Genomic DNA, 27,032 nt, shown 5'->3' on the forward strand with positions numbered 1-27,032 from the left:
GTGGATCTGCCCATCCTCAGGCAACAGGCCTTGAAGGGGCTGGTCGCATTCCACAGACTTGCCAGCAGGAATTTCACCACTGATAAAAAAGTCCTGTTCTTCTTACTTGAACAAGCCCAATCCCATCTGATCTGGGAAGCTAAGCAGGGTCAGGCCTGGTTAGTACTTGGATGGAAGACGGTGTAGGAATACAGGCTGCTAGGACCTGGGAGACCAGAGTTACCGTATTTTTCGCCCTATAGGACGCACTTTCCCCCCTCCAAAAATGAAGGGGAAATGTGTGTGCGTCCTATGGGGCGAATGCATGGAGCGCTCCCGCTGCTTGCGGAGAGTTGCCTGCATGCTGAAGCCTGTGCGCGCTGAGCTCAGCGCGTCCAGGCTTCGCGGACCTCTCCGCAAGCAGCAGGAGCCAGCGCTGGGCTCCCACGGCTTGCAGAGAGCTGCCTGTTTGGGGGCTGGGGTCAGGGGAAGCTCGGGCTTCCCCCGCCCCAGCCCCGCGCCTGGGGGGGGGAAATAATTTTTTCCCCTTTATTTCCCCCCAAAAAATCTAGGTGCGCCTTATGGGACGGTGCGTCCTATAGGGCAAAAAATGCGGTACTTTGGCCCAGTCATGTTCTCTCAGCCTAACCTACCTTGCAGGGTCGTTGTGGGGATTAAATGAGGGAGGGGGAAGGACCAGGCCCACCACCCTGAGCTCCTTGGAGAAAAAGGTGGGATATGTAATAATAATAATAATAATAATAATAATTAATAATAATAATAATTTATTATTTGTACCCCGCCCATCTGGCTGGGTTTCCCCAGCCACTCTGGGCGGCTTCCATAGAAACAAAAAATACAGTAAAATATCACAGATTAAAAACTTCCCTGAACAGGGCTGCCTTAAGATGTCTTCTAAATGTCAGGTAGTTATTTATCTCTTTGACATCTGATGGGAGGGCGTTCCACAGGGTGGGCGCCACTACCGAGAAGGCCCTCTGCCTGGTTCCCTGTAGCTTTGCTTCTCGCAATGAGGGAACCGCCAGAAGGCCCTCAGCGCTGGACCTCAGTGTCCGGGCAGAACGATGGGGGTGGAGACGCTCCTTCAGGTATACTGGACCGAGGCCGTTTAGGGCTTTAAAGGTCAACACCAGCACTTTGAATTGTGCTCGGAAACGTACTGGGAGCCAATGTAGGTCTTTCAAGACCGGTGTTATATGGTCTCGGCGGCCGCCCCCAGTCACCAGTCTAGCTATAGGAAATAACAGTAAATTTAGTGTACTGGAATGCTCTCCCCAGGGAAGTTTGCCTGGCGCCTTCATTACACACCTTTAGGCGTCAGGCAAAAGCGTTCCTTTTTAACCAGGCCTTTGCTTGATCTGATCCTATACCTTGGATAGGCAAACTAAGGCCCGGGGGCCGGATCTGGCCCAATAGGCTTCTCAATCTGGCCCACGGACGGTCCGGGAATTAGCATGTTTTTACATGAGTAGAATGTGTCCTTTTGTTTAAAATGCATCTCTGGGTTATTTGTGGGGCATAGGAATTCGTTCATTCCCCGCCCCCCCATAGTCCGGCCCCCCACAAGGTCTGAGGGACAGTGGACTGGCCCCCTGCTGAAAAAGTTTGCTGACCCCTGTCCTATACCCTTTTAAAATGTGGCTCTTTCCCAGGAGGGTGTTATTGGGTTGTTGTTTTTATTGTGATTATGTATCTTGTGATCTTTTCTGTGAACCACCATGAGACCTCCGGGTATAGGGCGGTATATAAACAACAACAACAACAATAATAATAATACAGTAAATGAACGATCCTCTTCATCTCCCTTTCTCCTTCAGGTTTGCAATGGCAGCACGGAGGCCCCTTACACCAACCCTTGTGCCCCTGTTCATATCATCACCGGATCAGCTGTAAGTGTGAGGTTTTGGGTGGGTGGGCAGACTTACCGTATTTTTCGCTCCATAAGGCGCACCTAGTTTTTAGGGGGGAAATCAAGGGAAAAAATCTTATTCCCCCCCCAGCCCCAAAGAGCAAAGAAGCCAAGACAGCAAGCAGGATCCATCCCGCTTTGGCAGAAGCCAAGACAGCGAGCGGGATGGATCCCGCTCGCTGTCTTGGCTTTGTTTTAGCCGCGGGGCTGGGGCGGCAAGGTCCCGGACCTGAACAGGCAAGGTTGTACATCACTTGTGGGGAGAGGCATGGGGTACTGGAAGGGTAAATGATTGCCAATCTTTGAAAACATTGTATCACTGGATCAAGGTCATCAAATTTCTTCAGTTAATTAAACTAAATGGTTTTAATTGGATTGATTATTTTAATAGTTATATTTATTATTTTCCATACATAAACATAACAGAAGAAAAAGCCAACAATAATAAAGAAAAAAGAATGAAACGGAAAAAGGAAAAAGAACATAAAACATAAAATGCATCAAATCACCACATAAGCTAAAACTTAATTAATTAATCAAAATCCATCTTCATAAACATATTACTTGACTTCCTCAAATCTCTTCCATCTGAGTTTCTTAGTAATTATATATAGCAGTTTCCAATATCATTATTTCCTGAAACCATATCACAGTCATAATCATATTTCCTAACTTTTCTTATCGTATATTTTCTTATTTATTTATTCAATCCCAATTTAATCCTAGGCCTAATTGATTCTTTCAGGTGATTACATATCTTTAATATTACAATATTTATTCAAATAGTCTTTAAATTTCTTCCAATCTTCTTGGCGTTCCTCTTCTTTCTGGTCGCGGATTCTCCCGGTGAGATCAGCCAGCTCCATAAACTCCATCATCTTCATCTGCCGTTCGGGTTTAATTGGATTTTGAATAAATGCGCAAATAATAATTCCTGATTTGGATTGCATTGTGTTATTTATTATCTTCCTTAATTGGGCATGCAAACCGCTATTCTGAATAATGCACTTATAGGGTAGGAGGCACTGGGGATGGGTTTATGGAATCAGGGAGGCCCGAGAATGTTTGAGAACCACTGGCTTCTCTGTTGTGCAGCTCAGCCAGCGTTCCCCGACCGGGTGCCCTTCAAATGTTTTGGATTGCAACTCCCATCTGGAGGGCACCACGTTGGCAAAGCCTGATGAAGCTGTGCAGTGCGGAAAACTCTAAGCTGCCCGGCCTTTGAGCCTCTTCCTTTCTCACCCCACCAGGGCTGCAGAGAGCGACACGACCCCTTTGTCCCTGACCCACGAGAATGGAGCGCCGTGCGGATTGAGGATTATGGCTACACACACATGCAGATCATGAACAGGACCCACGTTTGGTTGGAACAAGTGTCGGACGACCAGGTAGGCAGCGCTTAAGTCCTGCGAAAGAGCAATGCGGAATGCAGGGGTTTCCAGTGCAGCTCAGCTGCGGCCTCAGGAACCATTCATACCGGCTGGAGCCCCCATGAGAAGCCTTGGGGCCCCTGATCCCATTCCCCTGCTCCAGACACAAAAAAATTGTTCAAGAAATGTTTTGTTGTTGTTTAGTCGTTCAGTCGTGTCCGACTCTTCGTGACCCCCTGGACCAGAGCACGCCAGGCACTCCTGTCTTCCACTGCCTCCCGCAGTTTGGTCAGATTCATGTTTGTAGCTTCGAGAACACTGTCCCACCATCTCGTCCTCTGTCGTCCCCTTCTCCTTGTGCCCGCTATCTTTCGTAACATCAGGGTCTTTTCCAGGGAGTCTTCTCTTCTCATGAGGTGGCCAAAGTCTTGGAGCCTCAGCTTCAGGATCTGTCCTTCCAGTGAGCACTCAGGGCTGATTTCCTTCCGAATGGAGAGGTTTGATCTTCTTGCAGTCCATGGGACTCTCAAGAGTCTCCTCCAGCACCAGAATTCAAAAGCATCCATTCTTCGGCGATCAGCCTTCTTTATGGTCCAGCTCTCACTTCCCACATTTTAAGAAATGTTTAACGTTTACTAATTGGGACTCCCAGATGTGTCTGGCCCCTACATTGTTTCCAGTATCATATTGAGAGCCAGGGTGGTGTAATGGTTATAGCGATGGACTAGGACCTGGGAGACCAGGGTTCGAATCCCCACTCAGCCATGAAGCTCATTGGGTGACCTTGAGCCAGTCACTGTCTCTTAACCTAACCTACCTCACAGGGTTGTTGTGAGGATGAAGAACCATGTGCATTGCCTTGAGCTCCTGGGAAGAACAGGTGGTACATAAATGTAGTAATACTAATACTAATAATAATGTTTCTGCAAAGCTCTATATTTGAACCAGGTGTGCAACCTGCAGCCAGGTTGTACAGCCTTTCCTGGAGGGACCCTAACCCCAAAGACACACACTCACACTTTCTCTCTTTGCTTTTCAGAATGGGAAGGTCGTGGACGGGATTTGGCTGATCAAAGACCTGCATGGCCCAGAAGTCTGGCACTAGCAGGTCCTTGGTGACCTCCCTGTTCCCTTCCTGGTCTAGATGGCGTCTGGGGACTTTGCCTTGGGGCAACCAGCTTTCAACGCAGGAAGAAGAGGAAGCCACCAGAGCCATTTCCCCCACGAGTCCCAGAAGCAGTAAGAACATCAGATGATCACGGCGAGGGGATCAGGCCAACTGCCCATCTATTCCAGCACCCTCTTCCTGCAGCGGTCAAGCTTCCCTCCAAGCAGAAGAGCACTTTCTCCCTTCCTGTGGCTCCCAGCAACTGGTATTCAGAAAAGTTGCTGCCTCCAGCTGGGAAGGCAAAGCACAGACATCATCGTCATCGATAGCCCTCAGTTTCGTTGGCTCACCCCATTAGGTTATGAAAAGTAGCATTTTCTCTTTTGGATTTGAGCTCAGGAAGGTCACCAAGGCAGCTGTGGGTAGCAGGGCAGGCCATTATAAGGAGCGCAGCTTTATTTTTGCAAATCTCTCCAGTGAGGGGTCTTAAAATTATGCTGTGGGGTGTGAGGAATTCAAATCTGCTATGATTTTTGTGACTGGGCAGCATTCAGCCTGGTTAGTCTATGTTGGCTGAAGAAGCACATAAACTGCTTTAGGGAAAGCAAAGAATTTAAATTTTACCTTCTGAAAATAACCATCATAATAGAAAATTAATATATAACGTAACTGCAAGTACTTGGAAATCATTTCTGATGATTGCTATGCAATTCTGCACACAATCTGCTTACCAAGCAACACTAAAAAAGGTAAAGGGGCCCCTGACCATTAGGTCCAGTCGTGGCCGACTCTGGGGTTGCGGCGCTCATCTCGCTTTACTGGCCGAGGGAGCCGGCGTACAGCTTCCGGGTCATGTGGCCAGCATGACTAAGCCGCTTCTGGCGAACCAGAGCAGCGCAAGGAAACACCGTTTACCTTCCCGCCAGAGCGGTACCTATTTATCTACTTGCACTTTGACGTGCTTTTGAACTGCTAGGTTGGCAGGTGTCCAAGCAACACTAAATAGTATTAATTAAACTCCCAAGCCTGTCTGGGGAGACATTTCGCAGGCCCCCAGCTGGCTCCAGCCACCAGCCAGCAGCAGGGTGAACTCCGGTACTCGGAACAGTATCAATCAGCGAGTCAAGCCTCAGAAACCTTTAGAGACTGAGCACGCTCTAATCAGCAGAGTGAATGACTCTTCACAATGGAAGTGGCGGACAGAGGCAGATGTAAGCATATTTACAGGCGTTTATTCAGCATCAGGACAAAAGAAAAACATGTCTGTTCCCAGCAAGCTGTGCTGGAATGTAAACAGACATGTGACATACAATAGCTCCAGGCATCTGTTTAGGTGGAACGGAACACCATAATCCTAACAAAGCCACGTTACAACTTTTTGTTCGTTGTTTAGTCGTTTAGTCGTATCCGCCTCTTGGTGACCCCCTGGACCAGAGCACGCCGGGCACTCCTGTCTTCCACTGCCTTCCACAGTTTGGTCAAACTCATGCTGGTAGCTTCGAGAATACTGTCCCACCATCTCGTCCTCCATCGTCCCCTTCTCCTTGTGCCCTCCATCTTTCCCAACATCAGGGTCTTTTCCAGGGAGTCTTCTCTTCTCATGAGGTGGCCAAAGTCTTGGAGCCTCAGCTTCATGATCTGTCCTTCTAGTGAGCACTCAGGGCTGAATTCCTTCAGAATGGAGAGGTTTGATCTTCTTGCAGTCCATGGGACTCTCAAGAGTCTCCTCCAGCACCAGAATTCAAAAGCATCCATTCTTCAGTGATCAGCCTTCTTGATGGTCCAGCTCTCACTTCCGTACATCACTACTGGGAAAACCAGAGCTTTTACTATATGGACCTTTCTTGGCAACTTTTTAGCACCCCTCATTTTTGGAAGTTGAAAAATGCAACCCGCCCTACCATGGGTAGGATCCTGATTTGGTGTCTTTCCTTCCCTCTCTGCATTCTCCACTTCAGCAACCACAACCTGGGATTTTTTCTCCCTTCTTCAGTGCAGTCTTTTCCTTCGCTTGCTCCTCAGCCAACCGCTCTTCCTCCCTGGAAGCACAACACCTGAGGCAGGTGTTTGATTCGCATCTCTACTCAGAACATGACCGAGCAGAAAGCGAAAGGAAGTCTTGTCACTCCGCAGATTTGCAGGTGAAATTAATATTATTAAATGGCAGGTTGGGAATGACATGCAGCCGCAAGCTTTTTGAAAGACTTAAGAGCCATGGGAATTGCTGTCATCTACGCAATAATCTGGTGTGAATTGTGTTTTCCTGTAGCGCAGGACAGAGACAATATTGTTTTCCTCCTATGAGAAAGAAATTACTTGAATAAAAGTTTGAAAAAAGGGAAGCCCAGAATACTACAGTTCTTTTTTAAATTCAGCAACCAGAAACAGTTGTTTGTACAGTGGTACCTCAGGTTAAGTACTTAATTCGTTCCAGAGGTCCGTTCTTAACCTGAAACTGTTCTTAACCTGAAGCACCACTTTAGCTAATGGGGCCTCCCGCTGCTGCTGCACCGCCGGAGCACGATTTCTGTTCTCATCCTGGAGCAAAGTTCTTAACCCGAGGTACTATTTCTGGGTTAGTGGAGTCTGTAACCTGAAGCGTCTGTAACCTGAGGTACCACTGTATAGATGATCTTTGGGGTCCCTTCCAACTCTACAGTTCTTTGATTCTATAACTACCTGCTCAAGCCAAGATCTACTGAAACCTAAGAAGACAGATCGGTCACCTCTAAAAAGATGACACACAGGATGTTCAAAGAAGGCACAAACTAGCCTGTATTAGTGCATTTTACCATGGTTTTGACGTCATCATCATCATAATTTATTATTTGTACACCGCCCATCTGGCTGGGTTTCCCCAGCCGCTCTGGGTGGCTTCCAACAGAAGATTAAAACTACATTTAAACATAGGTAGGCAAACTAAGGCCCGGGGGCCGGATCTGGCCCAATCGCCTTCCCTATCCAGCCCGTGGACGGTCCAGGAATCAGCATGTTTTTACATGAGTAGAATGTGTCCTTTTATTTAAAATGCATCTCTGGGTTATTTGTGGGGCATAGAAATTTGTTCATTTCCCCCCTTCAAAATACAGTCTGGCTCCCCATAAGGTCTGAGGGACAGTGGACCGGTCCCCTGCTGAAAAAGTTTGCTGACCCCTCCATTAAAACATCAGTCATTAAAAACTTCCCTAAACAGGGCTGCCTTCAGATGTCTTCTAGATGTCAGGTAGTTGTTTATCTCTTTGAAATCTCATGGGTGGGTGCCACTACCAAGAAGGCCCTCTGCCTGGTTCCCTGTAACTTGGCTTCTCGCAGGGAGGGAACTGCCAGAAGGCCCTTGGAGCTGGACCTCAGAACAATGGGGGTGGAGACCCTCCTTCAGGTCTACTGGACCGAGGCCGTTTAGGGCTTTAAAGGTCAACACCCACCCTTTGAATTGTGCTTGGAAACGTCCTGGGAGCCAATGTAGGTCTTTCAGGACCGGTGTTCAGGACCGGTGGTCTCGGCGGCCGCTCCCAGTCACCAGTCTAGCTGCTGCATTCTGGATTAGTTGGTAGTTTCCGAGTCACCTTCAAAGGTAGCCCCACGTAGAGCGCATTGCAGTAGTCAAAGCGGGAGATAACCGGAGCATGCACCACTCTGGCAAGAAAGTCTGCGGGCCGGGAGGGTCTCATCCTGCGTACCAGATGGAGCTGGTAGACAGCCGCCCTGGACACAGAATTGACCTGCACCTCCATGGACAGCAGTGAGTCCAAAATGACTCCCAGGCTGCGCACCTGGTCCTTCAGGGGCACAGTTACCCCATTCAGGACCAGGGAGTCCCCCACACCTGCCTGCCTCATCCCCCCAAAAGACTACTTCTGTCTTGTCAGGATTCAACCTCGATCCGTTAGCTGCTATCCATCCTCCAACTGCCTCCAGACACTCACACAGGACCTTCACAAAATTGTAGCAGTGAAAATCAGGATTTAGAAAGCATGGGTCTCAGCGGTTTCCCCCTTGCTGCTCCTTCCGCAGCCTGCAGCTTAGCTCTAAATCGGAACAAACCCAGCTGCTGTTTGCTCTCATCAAGAGCGGATTTTTTTGCGCGCGGGGGGGGGGGGGGTGTGAAGCATTAGGACAAGTGGAAGTGTGGGTCAGCCCTAAGACAGACACACACACACACACACACAGTCTTGAAGGCATTCTAGATTTGCAGTGTTGGTAAAAGCAAATATTGGGGGGGGGGGGAGGCTTCCTGCTTTCAAATGGCCTCCCCCTGGATTTACTGCAGCGAGTGGGGCATGAGAAGGGGAGGCGAAGAGGACGGGGTGGGGAGCAATGGCCTGGTCCCTTGGGGGGCTGGAATATTTTTAGCTGGGTAGGTGACAGTATCTCTTTGACGCTTCCTCCAAGTGGCATCAGCAGCCTTGAATCTGTAGTTTTTCTTAATATTTAGATACCAGCTGCTGGGATTCAGGCGGAGGAACAGGGAGAGACGTGGTTCGGATTTTAAATGCGTCTGGCTGCACCGCCAGGCCTTTGGCTTTTGTTGCTGCTGCTACTATTGGCAATTGCCCTCCCTTCACTCTTAAGGGCAGGTTGCAACATTAAAATACCAAGATTAAAAACAGTTTAAGACAGCTTGCAGAAGTAAGGCGGGTGCTGAAAGCCTACGCCTCAAGTGTCAAAAACTAGGGCAAAGAGGTTTGTCTTCAACATTTGCTGGAAGCCGTATAATGAAGGGCCCAGTGGGCACTTTGTGGGGAGGGAGGGCCACAGCTTAGGGGCCACCACTGAGAAAGCCCTCTCCCCATGGGCCACACCCTCCCTAAGCTTCTGGGGGTGGAGGAACCACTGAGAGGGGCTCCTCTGCCCATCTCAGCACCTGAGAGGGTATTGATGAAGCAGAGCAATGCCCTGGGGGCCACAGGTAAGCGGTAGAACATCTACGTACTATGGACGCAGAAGGTCCCAGGATCAAGACTAGGGATGATCATTTAATTCATTTATGAACTGCTTGCTATGGGGCATTCCGAAGCGATTTACCACCTAATAACCTTTATAAAGCAGTTACATATATAAATAGCAATACTACTAATAATAAAATTCTATTTATACCCCACCCTTTCCAGTTCCAAAACCGGGCCCAGGGCGGCTAACAACAAATTTAAAACACTTAATTGTAAAAACAGCATAAAATACAGTATAAAAACATGAATAACAATAAAATTCAGAATTCAGAACTCAATTTAGGGGAAATAAGCATTAGATAATCCCCAGGGCTAGCAGGCTGAATTGGTCCTACTTGGGCCAGCGAGGAGACCAGGGGAGAATTAGCTGTGGGGTCTCAGAGCAGGGTCTTCATAAAAGGGGAGGGGGGGAGAGAACGGAAGGGAAATAAAAGATCAGGCTGAATTCAAATTAAAGGCCAGGCGGTATAGCTCTGTTTTACAGGCTTGACAGAAGGAGGTTAAATTCTGCAGGGCCCTGGTCTCATGGGACAGAGCATTCCTCCAGGTTGGAGCCATCACTGAGAAGGCCCTGGCCCTGGTGGAGGATAGTCTGACTTCCTTAGGGCCCAGGGCCACTAAACTGTGGTTATTCATGGACCATAAGGTTCTCTGCGGGGCAGACCAGGAGAGGTGGTCCAGTAAATACGAGGGCCCTAGGCCACAAAGAGCTTTAAAGGTCAAGACCAGCACCTTGAACCTGACCCTATACTCCACCGGGAGCCAGTGCAACTGGTAAAGCACTGGGCGAATATGCTTTATATAAAACAATGGTGCGTACAAAAACAATTAAAAAGCCAATTATAAATATAAAACCAGCTTAGAACAATAGTACAAATGTAACGACCAATTCAGTTTCAAAACAAGATACCAGCTGAGGTGATGATTTTAGAAGGCTGGAAGAGGAATGTCGTTCGCAGGTTCCAAAAAGACAACAGAGAAGGTGTGTGTCTGACATGCGGTGGGAGGGAGTTCCAAAGGTGCCACCACACTAAAGGCCCTGAACCCAAAATCATGCGGAAGGCACCTGAGCAGATACGATCTGCAGAACACCCTCTCCAGCGTGATGCAGGGCTGTGTTGGGTACGTACAGGGTAAGGCAATGTTTTGGGTACCCTGATCTCAATCTGCCTAGGGAATGCCCCCAACCCTGAAATTCAGCATAGCTGTCAAGCGTCCCTTATTTGGCAGGAAACTCCCTTATCCCAGTGCCGCTTCCTGCTGCTGTCCCTTATTGATGATGTCCCTTAAATTTCCCGGGTTTCATGCTCGCCCGGCTCGAGAGGGAAGCAGCGGCTCGGGGTCCTCTGATGCGAGAGAGAGAGCGCACACGAGCTGCCGCGTCTCCGTCTTTCCCTTTCCCCCCTCAGGGGTGCGTCGTGAGGAGACGGGTGGCGGCGAGCAGGCAGGCAGCCCCTCTCTTACGAGACTTCCGCCGCGCTGCCAGGGGAAGCTGGAGGCGGCGGCGGCTGAGGAGGCGCCTGAGGGAGGAGGAAGAGAAGGGGATGGGGAGGGAAGCAGAAGGGCGGCGCTTCAGGGCTGCCACGGTGCCACAACTGCCTCATGCCGGGCTCGCGGGCGGCGTGGGCGAGAGTCTCTCTCCTCGGGTGGGGAAGGGCCGATGGAACTCCTCGCACCAGGACGACCGCAGCCCCGACGTGCTGCTTAGCATCCCCTCCAACCAGTGCAGCATCTTAAAGTAGTGATTTCCCCCTCTGCATCCCTTTCATAACTCTATTTTTATAAATCATTTATCCATCCATAGTTCAAATTTTTACTCCCAAGTTTTCTGTCAATCCTACCAATGTATGTAACTCTTTACAATAGCTTTCCAAATAAATTATAACCTTTCCCCATTCTTTATTAAAGAGGTCCTCTTCCTGGTTTCTAATTCTGCCTGTAAGCTTTGCCATCTCGACGTCATTCATCAGTTTTGTCTGCCCCTCTTCTTTGGTGGGAGTTGTAGACCCTTAGGATCATCTAGTCCAACCCCCTGCAAAACACAGTCAGTCGCAGCAAAAGCAGCATGGCTCTGTGAGTGGCGGATTTCTGTATAAACTAAGCCAAAATCCCTTATTTTGGCTGCTGATCCCTTATTTTCGAGGCTGCTGCTGGTCCCTTATTTTCAAATCTGTAAGTTGACAGCCATGCCCTGAAAGCTTGGAGAGACGCTGCCAGTCAGTGTAGACAATACTGAACTAGATGGAGCAGTTTCCTACATTCCTCTATTTGGCTTTTGCTGCACTGCCCACGAGGGGGCACCCTTGCTCTGCAACCGAGTCCCAAACTTAGGAGGACTGAACAGGACTTTAAATTTCCACGTTTTTCTTCCAAATTAACATGCCAGGCTCATTTCATCCTCCCACCCAAAAAACAGCTCTGCGTTCGTTTAATTGCAAAACAGGACTTATCTGCAGAAAGGTTTGGGCTAGGCCCTGGCCTAGAACCCTGGAGAGACAAGGGTTCGAATCGCCATGCAGTCAGGACGCTTGCTGGGGGTAACCTCTCTCCGGAGCCTGCCCTGCAAGGTTGTTGTTGTGATGATAAATACAGGGAGCAAAGAAGCACCCCAGAGGAAAGGTTGCCTGCCCTAAACTATGAATTTAGAAAAGCAAAAACAAAACGGTCGTGATGATTATTAAAATTAATACCATTAATCCTGAAAATCGGATTAATCATGTTAATGTATTTTCACTGATAATAACTTTTATACGATGGTATTGATAAAATCAATGCCATTACTATTAGTAGTTCATGGTAATGTATTTACAGTTATAATTATTTTATACTTACGATTATCAAAATTAAAACTATCAATATGCATATTTAACATAATTACACTAATACAGTATATTTAGTTGCACTTGCACTAATATATTTAGTTATAATTATTTTATGCTTGCAGTTATCAATGTTGATACTGTCGATATGCGTTATTAGGTTAATTACATCAATGTATTCACAAGTATAATTATTTTATACTAATCATTATATGGATTAATGATTCGATTAATTACAAGGGTCATACTAATATATTCACAATTATTTCATATTACCGGTTTTTAAATCAGTATTATCAATGTGAATAACAACAACAACAACAATACTAACAACAACAACAACAACAACAACAACAACAACAACAACAACACTAACAACAACAACAACAACAACAACAACAGTAATGATAATATCAATGTATGTACAGTAGGGTGATTTCGCCCCTCCCCTCTCCCGTCTCCTCTCCCCGTCAATCAATCCTTGAGGCAGCCAATAGGCGCGCGGGCTCCTCCCCTCCCCTCGCTCCTGGGCCACGCCCCCCCGAGGAGCGCCGCCAATCGGAAGCCTCCCCGGGCCGTGCGGCGGGGAGGGGGCGTGGCGGCTGTTGCCGTGGCGACGGCGGGAGAGCGGGCTTGTCCCCGGATGTTGCCTGGTTTCGGCTGGGCCGGCTCCCAAGATGGCGGCGGCGGCGGCGCGGCGAGGGGCGCCCTGAGAGGAACCAGGAGGCGGCGAGGAGGAGGAGGAGGAGGAAGGGACGAAGGGAGGCCGGAGCGCGGACCCGAGAGCGAGCGAGCGAGAGAGAAGGCAGGCGGCGGGACGGGGCGCGGAATTGGAAGCGGGGGGGGGGGGAGAGTGTTTTCGGGGGTGGCCCACCTTGCGGGGTTGTTGTTGGCGGGCAGCCCAAGGGGCGGAGGGGTTCATTTATCGATATTATTCATATCCCGCATTGGCCCCCCCTCACCGGGACGGGGTTCAAATCCTCCCCTCCGTTTTTAACCTCGCCACAGCCCTCCCTGCGAGGTCGGCCAGTGAGTGAGTGAGGGGGCGCCAAGGTCGCCACTCGGCGGGCTGAAGTGAGGAACGGACAGGATTTGAACCCTGGTCTCTCCCCCCCCCCCAGCCCCAGGTTTTAGCTACGCCATGCACCCTGTGTAGGTAAAGGACAGGTAAGCTGAAAGCTTGGAGAGACGCTGCCAGTCAGTGTAAGGGTGCCCCCCCCAAGGTCAAAAACACTCCCCCCCCCCCGGTGAGCTTCATGGCTGGGTGGGGATTTGAACCCTGGTCTCTCCCAGGGCTTAGCTGAGCCATGCACCAGGTAAAGGACAGATACCAGGCAAAGGACAGGTAAGAAATGCAGTCATAATAGTAGCAGCCATTCACATCCCACCCTCTGGTCCAGGGAGCCCCCCCCATTTTATCCTCGCAATAACCCTCCGAGGTAGGATGGGAGGAGGGTAAGCGGATGCCCCCCCCCCAAGGTCAACTCCCCCCCCCCGGAGCTTCATGGCTGGGTGGGGATTTGAACCCTGGTCTCTCCCAGGTCTTAGCTGAGCCATGCACCAGGTGTAGGTAAATACAGGTAAGAAATGCATTCACAATAGTAGCAGCCATTCGCATCCCACCCTCTGCTCCAGGGAGCTCAAGGTGGGATATGTAGCTCTGCTCCCCCAGCGCCCCACAACAACCCTCTGAGGTAGGATGGGAGGAAAGTAAGCAGATGACCCCCAAGGTCACCCCCCCCCTGAGTTTCATGGCTGGGCGGGGATTTGAACCCTGGTCTCTCCCAGGTCTTAGCTGAGCCATGCACCAGGTAAAGGACAGAGACCAGGTAAAGGACAGGTATGGTAAAGGACAGGTAAGAAATGCAGTCATAATAGTAGCAGCCATTTGCATCACACCCTCTGCTCCAAGGAGCTCAAGTTGCCCCCCCCATTTTATTCTCACAATAACCCTCCGAGGTAGGATGGGAGGAGGGTAAGCTGATAGCCCCCCTCCCAGGCCACCCCCCCTTGGTGAGCTTCATAGCTGGGGGGCGGGATTTGAACCCTGGTCTCTCCCAGGTCTGACGCTCTAACCACTAAGCCAGTGCTGGATCATTCTTGGGAATGGAAGGGCAGCGGGGTTTGAGGGGTACCAAGGGGCTGGTATTTGTGGTAGGGGGATTTGTGAGAAGCAGCAGAATGTGTGTATTGGGTGAAGATTGCTGGGTTGGAAATTGGGGGGGGGGTTGTCCTTGGAGAAAGGGGGTGCGATGGGGGGGATGGGGACAAGGGGAGGGTTCTACTGACTCGTTTGTGGCATTCGTTAGCTACCTTTTCCAGCTGAAGCGGAATGCTAAGCCCATGTTCATAAGATGATAAAATGCAATGGGAAAGAAGGAACTGCAGCGAAGCCATTTCGTCATCAATATGTATTGGGGGTGCGGGGGGGGCACCACCACCTGGGAGAACCAGGAGGCAAGGCCCCAGGGGCCATCCTAAAAAAATAGAAGAAGACATTGTCTTGATGACAGGCCTGCAGTGAAGGGGCCACACACACACACCTGCGAGTGTGGAGAGGTGTTGTCTAGGCGCAGAACTGCAGCTAAGAAGTCCTTGCCCCATGCCAACCCAACCTCTGGCAATCTCGGCTGAGGACCTGAACACGTGAGCTGCTCCCTATAGGGAAAGGGGTCTCTTTTTATTTATTTAATTTCAATACCACCCTCCATCTGAGGGGTCGCAGGGTGGTTTACAATATAAAAAACACAAAAATACACAACGTAATGACAGACAAAACAATGCCCCCCCCCCCACAACCCAAACACAGAATATTGTAGGGATGGCTGCAATAGCTGCTAGAGGGGAGATGAAGCAGGGGCTGCTTGGGGTGGCGTAAGGGTGGACAAGTCACAATGACTGTCTTCTGTCTCCCCACCCCCACCCCCCTCAGTTATGAAACTCTCTTATTATGGGTTGACTTGAGGTGAATTTTCTCCAAGGGGCTCTAAGTGGTGTACATAGTTCTCCCCCTTCAATCCCCACAACAACCCTGTGAGGTAGGATAGGCTGAGGGGCAGTGACTGGTGAGCTTCGTGGTTGAATGGGATATTGGAACCCTGGCCTCCTAGGTCCCAGACCGACACTCTTGACAACTGGACCACACTGTCTTTCTCTCCTTTCTTCCCATTAGACCTTTGTGACAGAACAGGCTATGCATCTGAAGAAATAATGGGAGCAGGTTTATGAGGTAGTGTGGGCATGAAGGGTCAAGGGGGCAGGAGCAAGGAAGCGTGGCATGTGGCTTATAAGAGTTTGGCACGTTCCAGATTCTCCCTCATTCTTTATTCCATAAACAGCATATGTTTTGCACTCACGGAAATGATCAGTCTGTATTTATTGAGCCTGAAATAATGTGCCAACAGTTTTCCGCCGCTGAAAATGGTAAAACACCCTTCTGCTACTTGGCAGGATTGGCCTTCTGCCGTTTCAAAGGCTGTCCTGCAACAGAAACCCTTGTCAACGGAGACAAATAACTACTGTCCAAAAAGCTGTCTGTGGTTATTATGAGCTGCGTATCCAAATTGAGTGAATGTATCAACTAGTCCAGGGGTCAGCAACTTTTTCAGCAGGGGGGCGGTCCGCTGTCCCTCAGACCTTGCAGGGGGCCGGACTAAAAAAACAACAACAAATTCCTATGTCCCACAAATAACCCAGAGATGCATTTTAAATAAAAGCACACATTCTTCTCATGTAAAAACACCAGGCAGGCCCCACAAAGAACCCAGAGGTGCGTTTTAAATAAAAGCGCACATTCTGCTCATGTAAAAACACCAGGCAGGCCCCACAAAGAACCCAGAGGTGCGTTTTAAATAAAAGCGCACGTTCTTCTCATGTAAAAACACCAGGCAGGCCCCACAAATAACCCAGAGATGCATTTTAAATAAAAGCGCACATTCTGCTCATGTAAAAACACCAGGCAGGCCCCAAAAATAACCCAGAGATGTGTTTTAAATAAAAGGACACATTCTACTCATGTAAAAACACGCTGATTCCTGGACCGTCCATGGGCCGGATTTAGAAGGCGATTGGGCCGGATCCTGCCCCCGGGCCTTAGCTTGCCTACCCATGAACTAGCCAGAGTCATGTTTGGAGAGCCCATCATAGCCTGAAGGTTGGTCGGCGGGGGGTGGGGGGAGGACATTTCACATGGGAAGGAATGCCACTTGAAAAAGCAGCAGTTTGGGCTGTGGCATTGCAGCAGAGCTTATTGCAAGACGAAACGGAACCCTACCCATAACACTTCTTCACTCGTTTCATTGGATGGGGCGGAATCCAGGGGGGCACTTCTGCCAGAGTGGCTGTAATCTCTTGGGATGGAGCTTGCATGAACTGACCCCTTTTCCCTATCGTCCATTGAGCAGATGTCTCCAACAGGCGATTTCTAAATCTCCTTCAATTAGCTAGAGTGGAAATGCCTCTAATTGCTGGGAAGTGAAATGCAAGTGAAAATCTAAAAGTGAAGCAAGCCTTGGCCTCTGCCCACCCAGAGACGTTTCTGTTTATGCAGGAGGGTGCCCACCAGTCCCCCTTTGGTGGATGTGCTTGAAAAGTATCGCCTTTCTCTAAAAGCATATTGATTGGTGGACGTGCTTCCGGAGGCTTTTCTCTTGGCAGAGTTGCTTCTTCTGATTGATACATCTCGTCCAAATGGACAGAGCGCTGGCTTGTAATTCACTTAGGAAGGGCAATTAATACATCTGGTGTGACGATCAAAGCTCTGCAGCAACACTCAGAGCGAGTGTGTTGTTGTGTTGTTTTAGTTACAGACACCAGCAAGCAGGCTTCTCTTTGCCAAAGGTGCAGCCCTGGGGATGTTCCACAGTTGCGGGGCAGCCGTTGTAAAATTTCCAGGCTGGGAGTGCAGCAAATCCAGGAGGTCCTTATCTAATCTTTTGTCTTGCGACAGGGCTAATTTGGTTTGGGATGGGGCTGTTCCTGTATCATCTGCAAAAGCTTTTTTTGTTTTTCTTTGAAGTGGAGAGATTCCCCTTTTGGTTGCTTAGGATTTGCACTTCCTACAGCAGCCCACAAGCCACATTCATTTCTTCAATGTTTGTATGCGGTTCACAGGCACCTGGAGAATCCATTACTGTAACATAATGCAATAATAGCAAACTCAGATCTCTGAGTGCTGGTCCTTGTGTGTCCGAAATGGCACCATCCATGCAAAAGAAAGAGGTACCAGAAGGCTCTGGAATACATGAAGGGCAGGGAGAGGAGGCAAAACAGCCAGTAAGATCTGAGCGTATTCAATGCCATGAGATGCTGGCTCACTGCTTAGAGGCGAGGGAATGGAGTATCCTGGAGCAGGGCATAGCTGGCTAGGGCCCTCAATAGGGACACTCCATACAGCAGTACAGTCATACTTCGGGTTGAATGTGCTTCAGGTTGAGCGCTTTCGCTCCGCGGCAACCCAGAAGTAACGGAGCGCAGAAGCGGCAAAACACGACATGCGCAGACGTGCTGTCATGTCTTACGTTCCATTCAAGATGTGAACGGGGCTCCTGAACGGATCCCGTTCGCATCCCGAGGTACCACTGTATATTGTTTTAATTCTAGCTCTTATGGTTACAGAAATGTAACTTGAGAAACAGACTTGGGGAAATAGGATCCAGCCCAAGGGCCAAATCCTTATCTCCCCCATGGGCTAAGTGTCCGAAATGTAACTTGTCAGCAGTGTGCAATCAATATTTGTATCCTTGTTTTTCAGAAGAGCTCAGAAGGGGTGTTTTAACCTCGCAACAGCCGTGTGACGTGTAGATTAGCCAAGAGAGTGTCACCTGCCCAGGACCACCCTCTCTGGCAGCTTAAGAGGAGTCTGAATTGGGGTTTTCCTGATCCAAGCTCCGGTGCTAGCTACTGCACTAACTGCTAATATCTATCACGGAATCTCTTGGACCTGGTGAGCTGAGCAAGTGATGGAAGAAATCTGCTCCCAATAAACCTTTGCTCAGAATAAAGAGGCAGCCTGTGTATTCAGGTAGCTCCTTATCAGATGCACCAGTAAGGCCTCCCAGGATGTCCCAGTCGTGTAGCTTGACTGAGTGCTGTGTATTGTAGCTCTTTCACAAGGTCACTGGGTTTCTCTACGAAACTCTGATTTCTATCCACCAGTAGAACTGAGGCTGATACTGATTGTCCCAGGATATATATGAGATGGATGACTCAAAATTGTGTCTAGGTCTGTAGTAAAAGCGAGTCTAGTCTTGCCAGGAGTTGATTGTCTTCCAGCTCATTTTAACCTCTTTTACCCCTTGGACATGCCAACCGAAAGAGAGGTTTGTTGCAGGGGGTTGTGTCTCATGATAATAACTAATCAGGGAAGAAATACAAAAGCACTCTCAAAATGTTTCACGGAATTGACAAATCCTCCGATGCAAAAAGCAGATCTGTAGCTCTTGGCCCCTTCTGGCAAGCTGACACTGTTGTGTATAATAACTAGCTTGGAACCACTTCAAAGGAGGAGAGGATCTCTCAGCAACCGAAGGAGAACCCAGGGAAACTGAAGACGAAACCATTTGTAAACCTGGCAATAGTCCCTCAGGCATGTGGCACAACTGCAAATTTTTCATGAGGGGAGGGAGAATTATTTGGCTTTGAAATGTTTGCCGTTGGAGTTGCCTCTCTACAAATGGTGAGGGCTAGAAACTTGCTGCTTTAAACAAGACGAGAACTAGAATTCTCGGGGTCTGATGAACCCTGGGGCAAAAGAGCCCTGGGGGTGAGCTGCGATTCTTACTGGGTATCTACAAATTGCCGTTTGCTGGAAACCCCCAGCTGCAAGGTTGGAGGGGGAAGAGATGTGATTGACTCTGGCAACGCAAAAGAATGCTTTCAATACGAAGCCCCAAACAAGGCCTGAAAGCTAGCCAAGAAGCAGCTTTCTCTTGCCAGCGAAAACATTAACTAATCCCAGCAACATTTTAAAGAAAATGCTCAACTTCTGGTAACGGAACAAACCTGCTGGATGAATAAATATATTGTTCTTTGCCTCTTACAACTCTGGCTGGGGATAAAAAGACTTGTGGAAATAAGACTCCGGAAGCATCGTTGTTGAGTTCAGGAAGCGGACTGCTTGTAGGCAGTGGGAGGAGAGGGCCCTGGCTATGCACAAGGTGGTCCTGTCTAGTATTATCCCAAAGATCTGGTCATTCAGACTCCCTGCTGTACTACTGCATTTCCCCAAATCTCCCAGTGTCCTCTTTTTAAAAGATTCCGCTTGCATTGGCCACGAAGATTTGAATGAAAAATTCTGCTTGAGCATCACTGCTTCTTCTTACGAGTGAGTAACTTCAGAACCAAACCCCTTGCCTATTCTTGATCAGAATATGGTTCGGTCCAACTCCTAGCAGAAACTTACAAGCATGTGGTATATTCTGTGGTATGTTGTCTCTGCATGAGTAGGCTCTCCTTTGTTGTTGCAAGGGCTGGAGCCCCTCCCCTAGGAAATAAGGTGCCAATGTTGGGGGTCTTTTAGTTTGTGGGGAGGAAAAGTGATAAAGGGGGACATGATAAAATAATGCATGGTCTGGGGGGAAAGGAAGTTTTCATCTGCCTCATAGTACCAGAGCCCAGGACCATCTGATGCGGAAGCTCAATGTTAAAAACATGGAATTTTCTGCCACAAGGTGTGGTGACAGCCAGAAGGTTGGATGGCTTTAAAAGGGGTTTAGACCAGTTTCTGGAGGATAAGGCTATCGGCGGGTGTGAGCCGCAATGGCTGTGTTCTGCCTCCACCACCAGGAGTAGGAGGATTCTGAATTCCATTTGATGGGAATCCCAAGCGGGAAGAGCTGAGGTTGCTCTCAGGCCCTACTTATCTCAGGGATCTGGCCGGCCACTGTGGGTAACATGATGCTCGACTAGGTGTAGATGAGACCGCTGCTCCATGAATTTATCTAATTTTTTAAAAGCCATCTAAACCAGAAGCACTTGCTTCTCTCTTAATGAATTCTGTGTGTGAAATTGTGTTTAATATTTTCAACTGTTATATGTATAGCTTATTGTTGTAGGGAGCCCAATAAGAAAGGTCCCTGCCCTGAGATGCTTACGATCTAAAATTTGACCCCCGGGCATCACCTGCTACCTGGCACCTGCGATTATCAAGGGGGATATTGTTTGGTTTGTTGCTGTGTATTTTTGTGGTTTTGTACTGTAAACCGCCCTATGATCCTTCAGATGTCCTCTAAATGTCCGATAGTTGTTTATTTCTTTGACATCGGATGGGAGGGCGTTCCACAGGGCAGGCACCACTACCGAGAAGGCCCTCTGCCTGGTTCCCTGTAACTTCGCTTCTCGCAGTGAGGGAACCACCAGAAGGCCCTTGGAGCTGGACCTCAGTGTCCTGGCCAGAACGATGGGGGTGGAGACGCTCCTTCAGATATACTGGGCTGATGCCGTTTAGGGCTTTAAAGGTCAGCACCAACACTTTGAATTGTGCTCAAAAATGTTGTTGTTTAGTCGTTTAGTCATGTCCGACTCTTCGTGAGCCCATGGACCAGAGCACGCCAGGCACTCCTGTCTTCCACTGCCTCCCGCAGTTTGGTCAGACTCATGTTTGTAGCTTCGAGAACACTGTCCAACCATCTCGTCCTCTGTCGTCCCCTTCTCCTTGTGCCCTCCATCTTTCCCAACATCAGGGTCTTTTCCAGGGAGTCTTCTCTTCTCATGAGGTGGCCAAAGTATTGGAGCCTCAGCTTCAGGATCTGTCCTTCCAGTGAGCACTCAGGGCTGATTTCCTTCAGAATGGAGAGGTTGGGTCTTCTTGCAGTCCATGGGACTCTCAAGAGTCTCCTCCAGTACCAGAATTCAAAAGCATCAATTCTTCGGCTCGGAAACGTACTGGGAGCCAATTTAGGTATAACCAAGTGCAGCCTGTATGTAAAAAAAGGTCTGCTTTTTTTTTTAAGTCTTCCTGTTGAAACCTTGCTACTTGATTTTTGTCTTCTTTCAAATGAAAAATTTCATGGTTTTGAGTGGAAAGGAAGAGACGGGGGGGGGGGAGGAGAAAGATATATTTTTACATCTGAGTTGGAAGCCTCGTTATTTTGCAGCGCCTTATGCTCTAATTTTGAGTGCCTGAAGAACATATGGAAGACTGTCTCTTTGAACATCTATGCTCGGGGGGGGGGAGTCTCCCATCTGTTCAGTGTACAGTTTGATGTGTTCATAGACTGGACAGGGTAGAAGCCTCTTGCCTGTGCCCTTTGTCCTATTCACAATTTTGTGGATGCATATTGATAATGTGGTGGTGTGGACAGAGCCAGGCATCTCAAAATCTGATACCTGGAAGCTTTAATTATTATTTTTTAAGGCTTGTGCTGCAAGGTGCCTAAGTTTAATTCTATCACCTTAAAAAGCCACTTCTGGTGTCTAGGAATAGCTTTAGCTCATATATATATATATAGTGATGTTGAACCTGAATGGCATTACTTTGGTGACTTGCAGATGCAAATAGCCTGACATGTGGAAATGTGATAATTGGGCAGGGGAAGTAGACACAAGACAGATGGGGAGCCTGTTGTCTTAACACTGCAGGAGAAAAACGTAGCCTGGCTGCAATTTTAAGGCAGCGAACTCCGAATTGATTAAAAATGGAAGTACTCTGAGAATCCATTAGACTGTCTGTTGGTATGCCTGTACTTCCAACAATTTAAAGCCGCATTTTCTGCCAGAACGGCGCTTGGAGTGACATGCAACATGGCAATGAAATAAAGCAGTAATAAGAAATTCACAAAACACCAACATAATCCTAAAAGCCAAAGACAGATATATGAAGCAGCAGGAGCAGTTAAGAACAGGGCACAGTCATCCAGAAGGAATTCTTGAAAAAGAAGAAATGTTTTTGCCAGCTGTTGAACGGACAACAAGGAAAGATTTCCTGGGGAAGCAGGCTCTGCAGATGGGAGTGGCACCACGGCTGTATAGGTTGAGCCCCTGCCTCTTCCAGCTTCCCCAAATGTCTCTCTTGTCAATCTGAGAGAAGGGGGCGGGATGTATGGGAGCAGGTGCTTCCTAAGGTACTCAGGACCCCGGCCATTTAGGACTTCAAAGCTCAGAACCTGCATATTAGATTACATCCAGGAGCGAATAAGCAGCCAGTGAAGCTTCCCTCTGAAAATCAGATAGCGTCCATACATGGCTTGTAAAACCTCAAGGCAGGTCTGAGGCAGACTGAGGCTGGACGTGCTTGTGCAAGCTCTGATCGCCAGACCAAGCCCCACCTCCACATAACTAACGGATCTGTGTTACAGGTGGGAGCCAAGTTATCCTTTGACACTCTCGAGTAATTTATCTTCCATGGGCTTTCAGGGGCTGGGAGAACGGGCAAGTTCAGGGTGGTGGTGGGGCTCTGCACCCCCGCTCAGTGAACTTGTCCGCTGCCTCCAGTTTTGCCTGTTAGTGCGCCTCTGATCTTCTCTAGCCTGGTTTGTTGGGGGTCCTCTTCCAGGGCATTTCGAAGGTCTGCTCTGAGCATCCGTTATGGCACTGAGTCAGTGCTGGGCTCTAGTAGCATGGCAGCCAGGTTTGAGCTCTGTGATCTGCTGGGATGCATTTTGAGAATTCTCTTCTAATGGTAAGCGGTAGAAAAATATTACTAAGTTAACTAAATGACTTGTATAGATTACATACCCCATGCCTCGTCTTCTAGATGCTGTAGGAGGTCTTGAAGCCAATTGGGGATCAGGCGGTTTTGTGAATGGATCCCCCAAATCCAAGGTCTCATTGCTGGCTCTCTCTCTCCTCCACCCGCCCTGCAATGGTGTGGGCAGCACTGGAATGTTAATGGCTTGCCCATTTCTACCGTGAATGACTTTTTTGTTGCCGTTGTGTAAGAAATTTCCTGGCTACCCAACCTTGCCTCTTGCCCTCGAGTTCAACTGCACCTGCGTCTCTTAATAAAAGCAGATTTTCTCTGGCACGGAGGAATGTGCACAGTGGAGTCAGGCAGTCTGCTTTTGAAAAACGACCGCTGCGCATCGCCCTTGTGCAGCCGATATCTCCCGGCAGTTCTCCCAGCTTGCACAAGGCTTTGCTCAGGATTTGGGCCTTGCTTTTCTCCAGTGTTTCCATAATTGTTAAGATGGAAGCTTTCACTGTGCTCTTCTTCTTCCTCCATCCCTCCCCCCTCCCTCCTTTTCTCTCCAGGCTTAATGAGAACACACTCATTCAGGAAAGAAAAGAGAGGCAATTTCTGAGCGCTTTGCTGATTTGGCTAATCCCAGATAGCTAATTCTCTTGTATGGGCCCAGTGAGGCAGGGTGCTGCGTAAGTCCCAAACACAGCTCAGCAGCAGCATTTGTGGGAAAAAATATCTTTGTGCTGCTTTGATTTCCTCCAAGGAAGAAAACCTCTGCTTTTTGCTGGAACCCTGCTCCCTTTATGTGGCTTTAATGGGAGATTTCAGAACTAGGCCTGCTGCAGAGGGGATATTAGGGGGGCTCTCAGGGCCTTAGACTTCCATAATCCCACCCTTCTCATATTCCTCACCTTGTTGTTCTTTAACCCTTTGAGTTAGCTCCTTGAAATAGCTGTGGTGTTCTGGTAATTGGCGAAACGCAGTGCAGCCTCCGTTCCCTTAAGAAGATTCCAAAAAGACAGACAGCTGTGTTGATCTATTCTTTTGCTGACACCCACAGAGCAGGAGCACTGAGCAGAAGGCCCAGTTTATTAGAATCAGCACAGCTGCATTCCTGAGTGTGATTCCCTGGGAGGGAGCGCCACTGATCTCAGAGGTGTTGACTCCGGGCTGAATCGGGTCAACTTGTAAAACACCTTGAGCTTTAACAAAAGGTACTCAGCCCGCTGAATTTCAGTCTCTAGCTTTTAACTGGAATTGCAGACCATCTTCCGAATAATTATTCCTGTTTGAAATGCTGGCATGAAGTTAGGAGCTGCATCAGATAAAAGGAATGGATCCGACCTCTTTGTGATTGTTGTCTTCATTCTCAGGCTGCTTCTATGCTAATTTGTCTGTCTGTCGTGCCAATAGAGTGGAAAGTTTCATTATCCCTTTATTTGTTTCCCAGTAACTGTAGTGCTTGTGCAGGTGAGCTCATTGCTCCTGCTCTAGATAAAAGCCCAGGAGGAGCTGCACTTCTCTGCATTTCCCCTTCTCCACTTCACCAGTGGTTGAAGCACCGTCTCTTGTGCAAGCTGCTCTTGGAAATAAAATGCTGCAGAGGGGGAGCTCCTTCCCTTCAAGCCAATTGCATCTGAGAGATGCACAATTAAGCCCAGGAACTGCAGAGGAAAAGGAAGCTCAAACCTCCCTCTCATGTGATTAAAGGTAAAGGGACCCCTGACAGTTAAGTCCAGTCGTGACCGACTCTGGGGTTGCGGCGCTCATCTTGCTTTACTGGCCGAGGGAGCCGGCGTACAGCTTCCGGGTCATGTCGCCAGCAGGACTAAGCCACTTCTGGTGAAACCAGAGCAGCGCGTGGAAATGCCATTTACCTTCCCGCCGGAGCGGTACCTATTTATCTACTTGCACTGTGTGCTTTCGAACTGCTAGGTTAGCAGGAGCAGGGACCGAGCAACGGGAGCTCACCCCGTCGAGGGGATTCGAACCGCCAACCTTCTGATCAGCAAACCCAAGCGGCACAGTGGTTTAACCCACAGCGCCACCTGCGTCCCTCTCATGTGATTAGTCTGCTGCATATATCTTCATGTTCCTAGTTTATTTTACCATGCCAGTTGCCTCCGCTCCCCCCTTTCACGTTCCTGCCACCGAGGTCTGCGTGCCCATGGTGAACTTGCCAGCATTGCTACATCCTTGACCTTTTCTCCTTGGCTTTGCTCCAAAGAACCAAAGACAAGTGTTTGGGAAACTTTATTCTCCTATGTGGTGCTATCTGCATACAGGCACGGGGTGGAATGCAACGATTGTCTCATCTTGCTGATGGGAGTCCGACAGGGAGAGGTGTGTAATCTGTCAGCGTGTTAAGTGGAATTTTCGAGTCCAGTGGAGAAAGAGAAGAGCAGAGGCCCAATCGCCGAAGCAAGGTACCTCTTCCAGGTGTGTGGCTTCATGGTTAGGCCCAGGGCAAGAGCCTCAGACACGAGTGAGCTGCATATGCAAGTGAACCAGAGGGCCAGTGTGGTGCAGTGGTTAGAGTGTTGGACTAGGATCTGGGAGGTAAAGGTAAAGGGACCCCTGACCATTAGGTCCAGTCGTGACCGACTCTGGGGTTTCGGCGCTCATCTCGCTTTACTGGCCGAGGGAGCCGGTGTACAGCTTCCGGGTCATGTGGCCAGCATGACTCAGCCGCTTCTGGCGAACTAGAGCAACGCATGGAAACGCTGTTTACCTTCCCGCCAGAGCGGTACCTATTTATCTACTTGTACTTTGACGTGCTTTCGAACTGCTAGATTGGCAGGAGCAGGGACCGAGCAACGGGAGCTCACCCCGTCGTGGGGATTCGAACCGCCGACCTTCTGATCAGCAAGTCCTAGGCTCTGTGGTTTAACCCACAGCGCCACCCGCGTCCCAGGATCTGGGAGACCATGGTTCAAATCCACCCCCCATTAGGCCATGACCCTCACTGGGTGTGATCTTAGGCCAGTCACTGCTTCTCAGCCTAACCCACCTCACAGGGTGGGGATTAAATGAGATGAGGCAGAGTTGTGTACCCCACCTTGAGCTCATCAGAGGAGAAGGTTGGGATATATACACAATATAAACTTGTGAATTGTGAGTGGTCCTAATAGTGCTGCTTGTTTGCACCTCTTGCTCTTAATCCAGATAACGAGGAAGTCTCTGGAAATTCCAGAAACTTCCTCGCTCTCAGCTTCATGCAAATCCACTGCTGGAGTGCACAGAATTCCTAGGAATTTTCCTGTGCTTGAGATGGTTCAGTTGTTGCCTTGTTTCTGTGTTTCCCTTCCTTTGTTTACATTGTGCTTTGAAAAGTAATGAGGGTTTTGAATGTTGGGGACATGTTTGAATGAGCAAACGCTGTCAGACTCTCTCTGACATAGCCAGCCTTGCAGGAGGGAACTTGGAGTATTTAGAGTGAAAATGACAAGGCAATTGTCAGGAATTACTTTAATGGGTAGGAATTAGTTTTAAATTATTCTCATTCTAAATAGCTGGTATCGTAGTTCCTGGCTCTGAAGCAAGCAAGATGGAATGATGTGTCACGGAAAGGAAAGGTTGTGATTAATAAAACGAATCTTAGTTAAACTAGCACAACACACACACACACACACACACACAGAAAAGCTTGGTAAATCAATTAGATTCATCCATTTCCCTACAGATCTGCCTCTAAGTCATTCTACAGGAGTTGGCTGAGACTTGCAGAGCTTTGTGGGATGGGGGCGAGAGAAAATGCTCAAGTCATCTTCGACGTCATATCAACGACTTGGATGATGGACTCAAGGGCATCCTGATCAAATTTGCAGATGACACCAAACTGGGAGGTGTGGCTAACACCCCAGAGGACAGGATCACACTTCAAAACGACCTTGACAGATTAGAGAACTGGGCCAAAACAAACAAGATGAACTTTAACAGGGAGAAATGTAAAGTATTGCACTTGGGCAAAAAAAAATGAGAGGCACAAATACAAGATGGGTGACACCTGGCTTGAGAGCAGTACATGTGAAAAGGATCTAGGAGTCTTGGTTGACCACAAACTTGACATGAGCCAACAGCGTGACGCGGCAGCTAAAAAAGCCAATGCAATTCTGGGCTGCATCAATAGGAGTATAGCATCTAGATCAAGGGAAGTAATAGTGCCACTGTATTCTGCTCTGGTCAGACCTCACCTGGAGTACTGTGTCCAGTTCTGGGCACCACAGTTCAAGAAGGACACTGACAAACTGGAACGT

General features: G+C 48.7%; 2 protein-coding genes across 5 annotated transcripts in view; both read left to right on the forward strand.

Moving 5' to 3' along the window:
- The window catches only part of ACP7 (acid phosphatase 7, tartrate resistant (putative)), a 32,596-nt gene extending 25,867 nt beyond the window's left edge, over positions 1 to 6,729 (forward strand). The window contains exons 12-15 of one of the 2 annotated variants that reach the window (XR_014514744.1): positions 1,818 to 1,889; positions 3,160 to 3,297; positions 4,319 to 5,136; positions 5,394 to 6,729. Coding sequence is in view for 1 of the 2 variants with exons in the window: in XM_083455640.1 (XP_083311766.1) it covers positions 1,818 to 1,889; positions 3,160 to 3,297; positions 4,319 to 4,384 (276 nt within the window). In the remaining variant the exon portion in view is untranslated. Of the gene's footprint in view, positions 1 to 1,817; positions 1,890 to 3,159; positions 3,298 to 4,318 lie in introns of both variants that reach the window. The other variant, XM_083455640.1, reaches the window with a different exon arrangement.
- A 6,083-nt stretch (positions 6,730 to 12,812) lies between these two features.
- PAK4 (p21 (RAC1) activated kinase 4) overlaps positions 12,813 to 27,032 on the forward strand; it is an 80,498-nt gene continuing 66,278 nt past the window's right edge. The window contains exon 1 of one of the 3 annotated variants that reach the window (XM_083455190.1): positions 12,813 to 12,960. The gene's annotated coding sequence lies outside the window, so the exon portion shown is untranslated. Of the gene's footprint in view, positions 12,961 to 19,430; positions 19,480 to 27,032 lie in introns of those variants that run through there. The other 2 variants (XM_083455191.1, XM_083455189.1) reach the window with 2 other exon arrangements.

Source organism: Podarcis tiliguerta, assembly GCF_965153285.1.
Source record: "Podarcis tiliguerta genome assembly, chromosome: 8".
Lineage (NCBI taxonomy): Eukaryota > Metazoa > Chordata > Lepidosauria > Squamata > Lacertidae > Podarcis > Podarcis tiliguerta.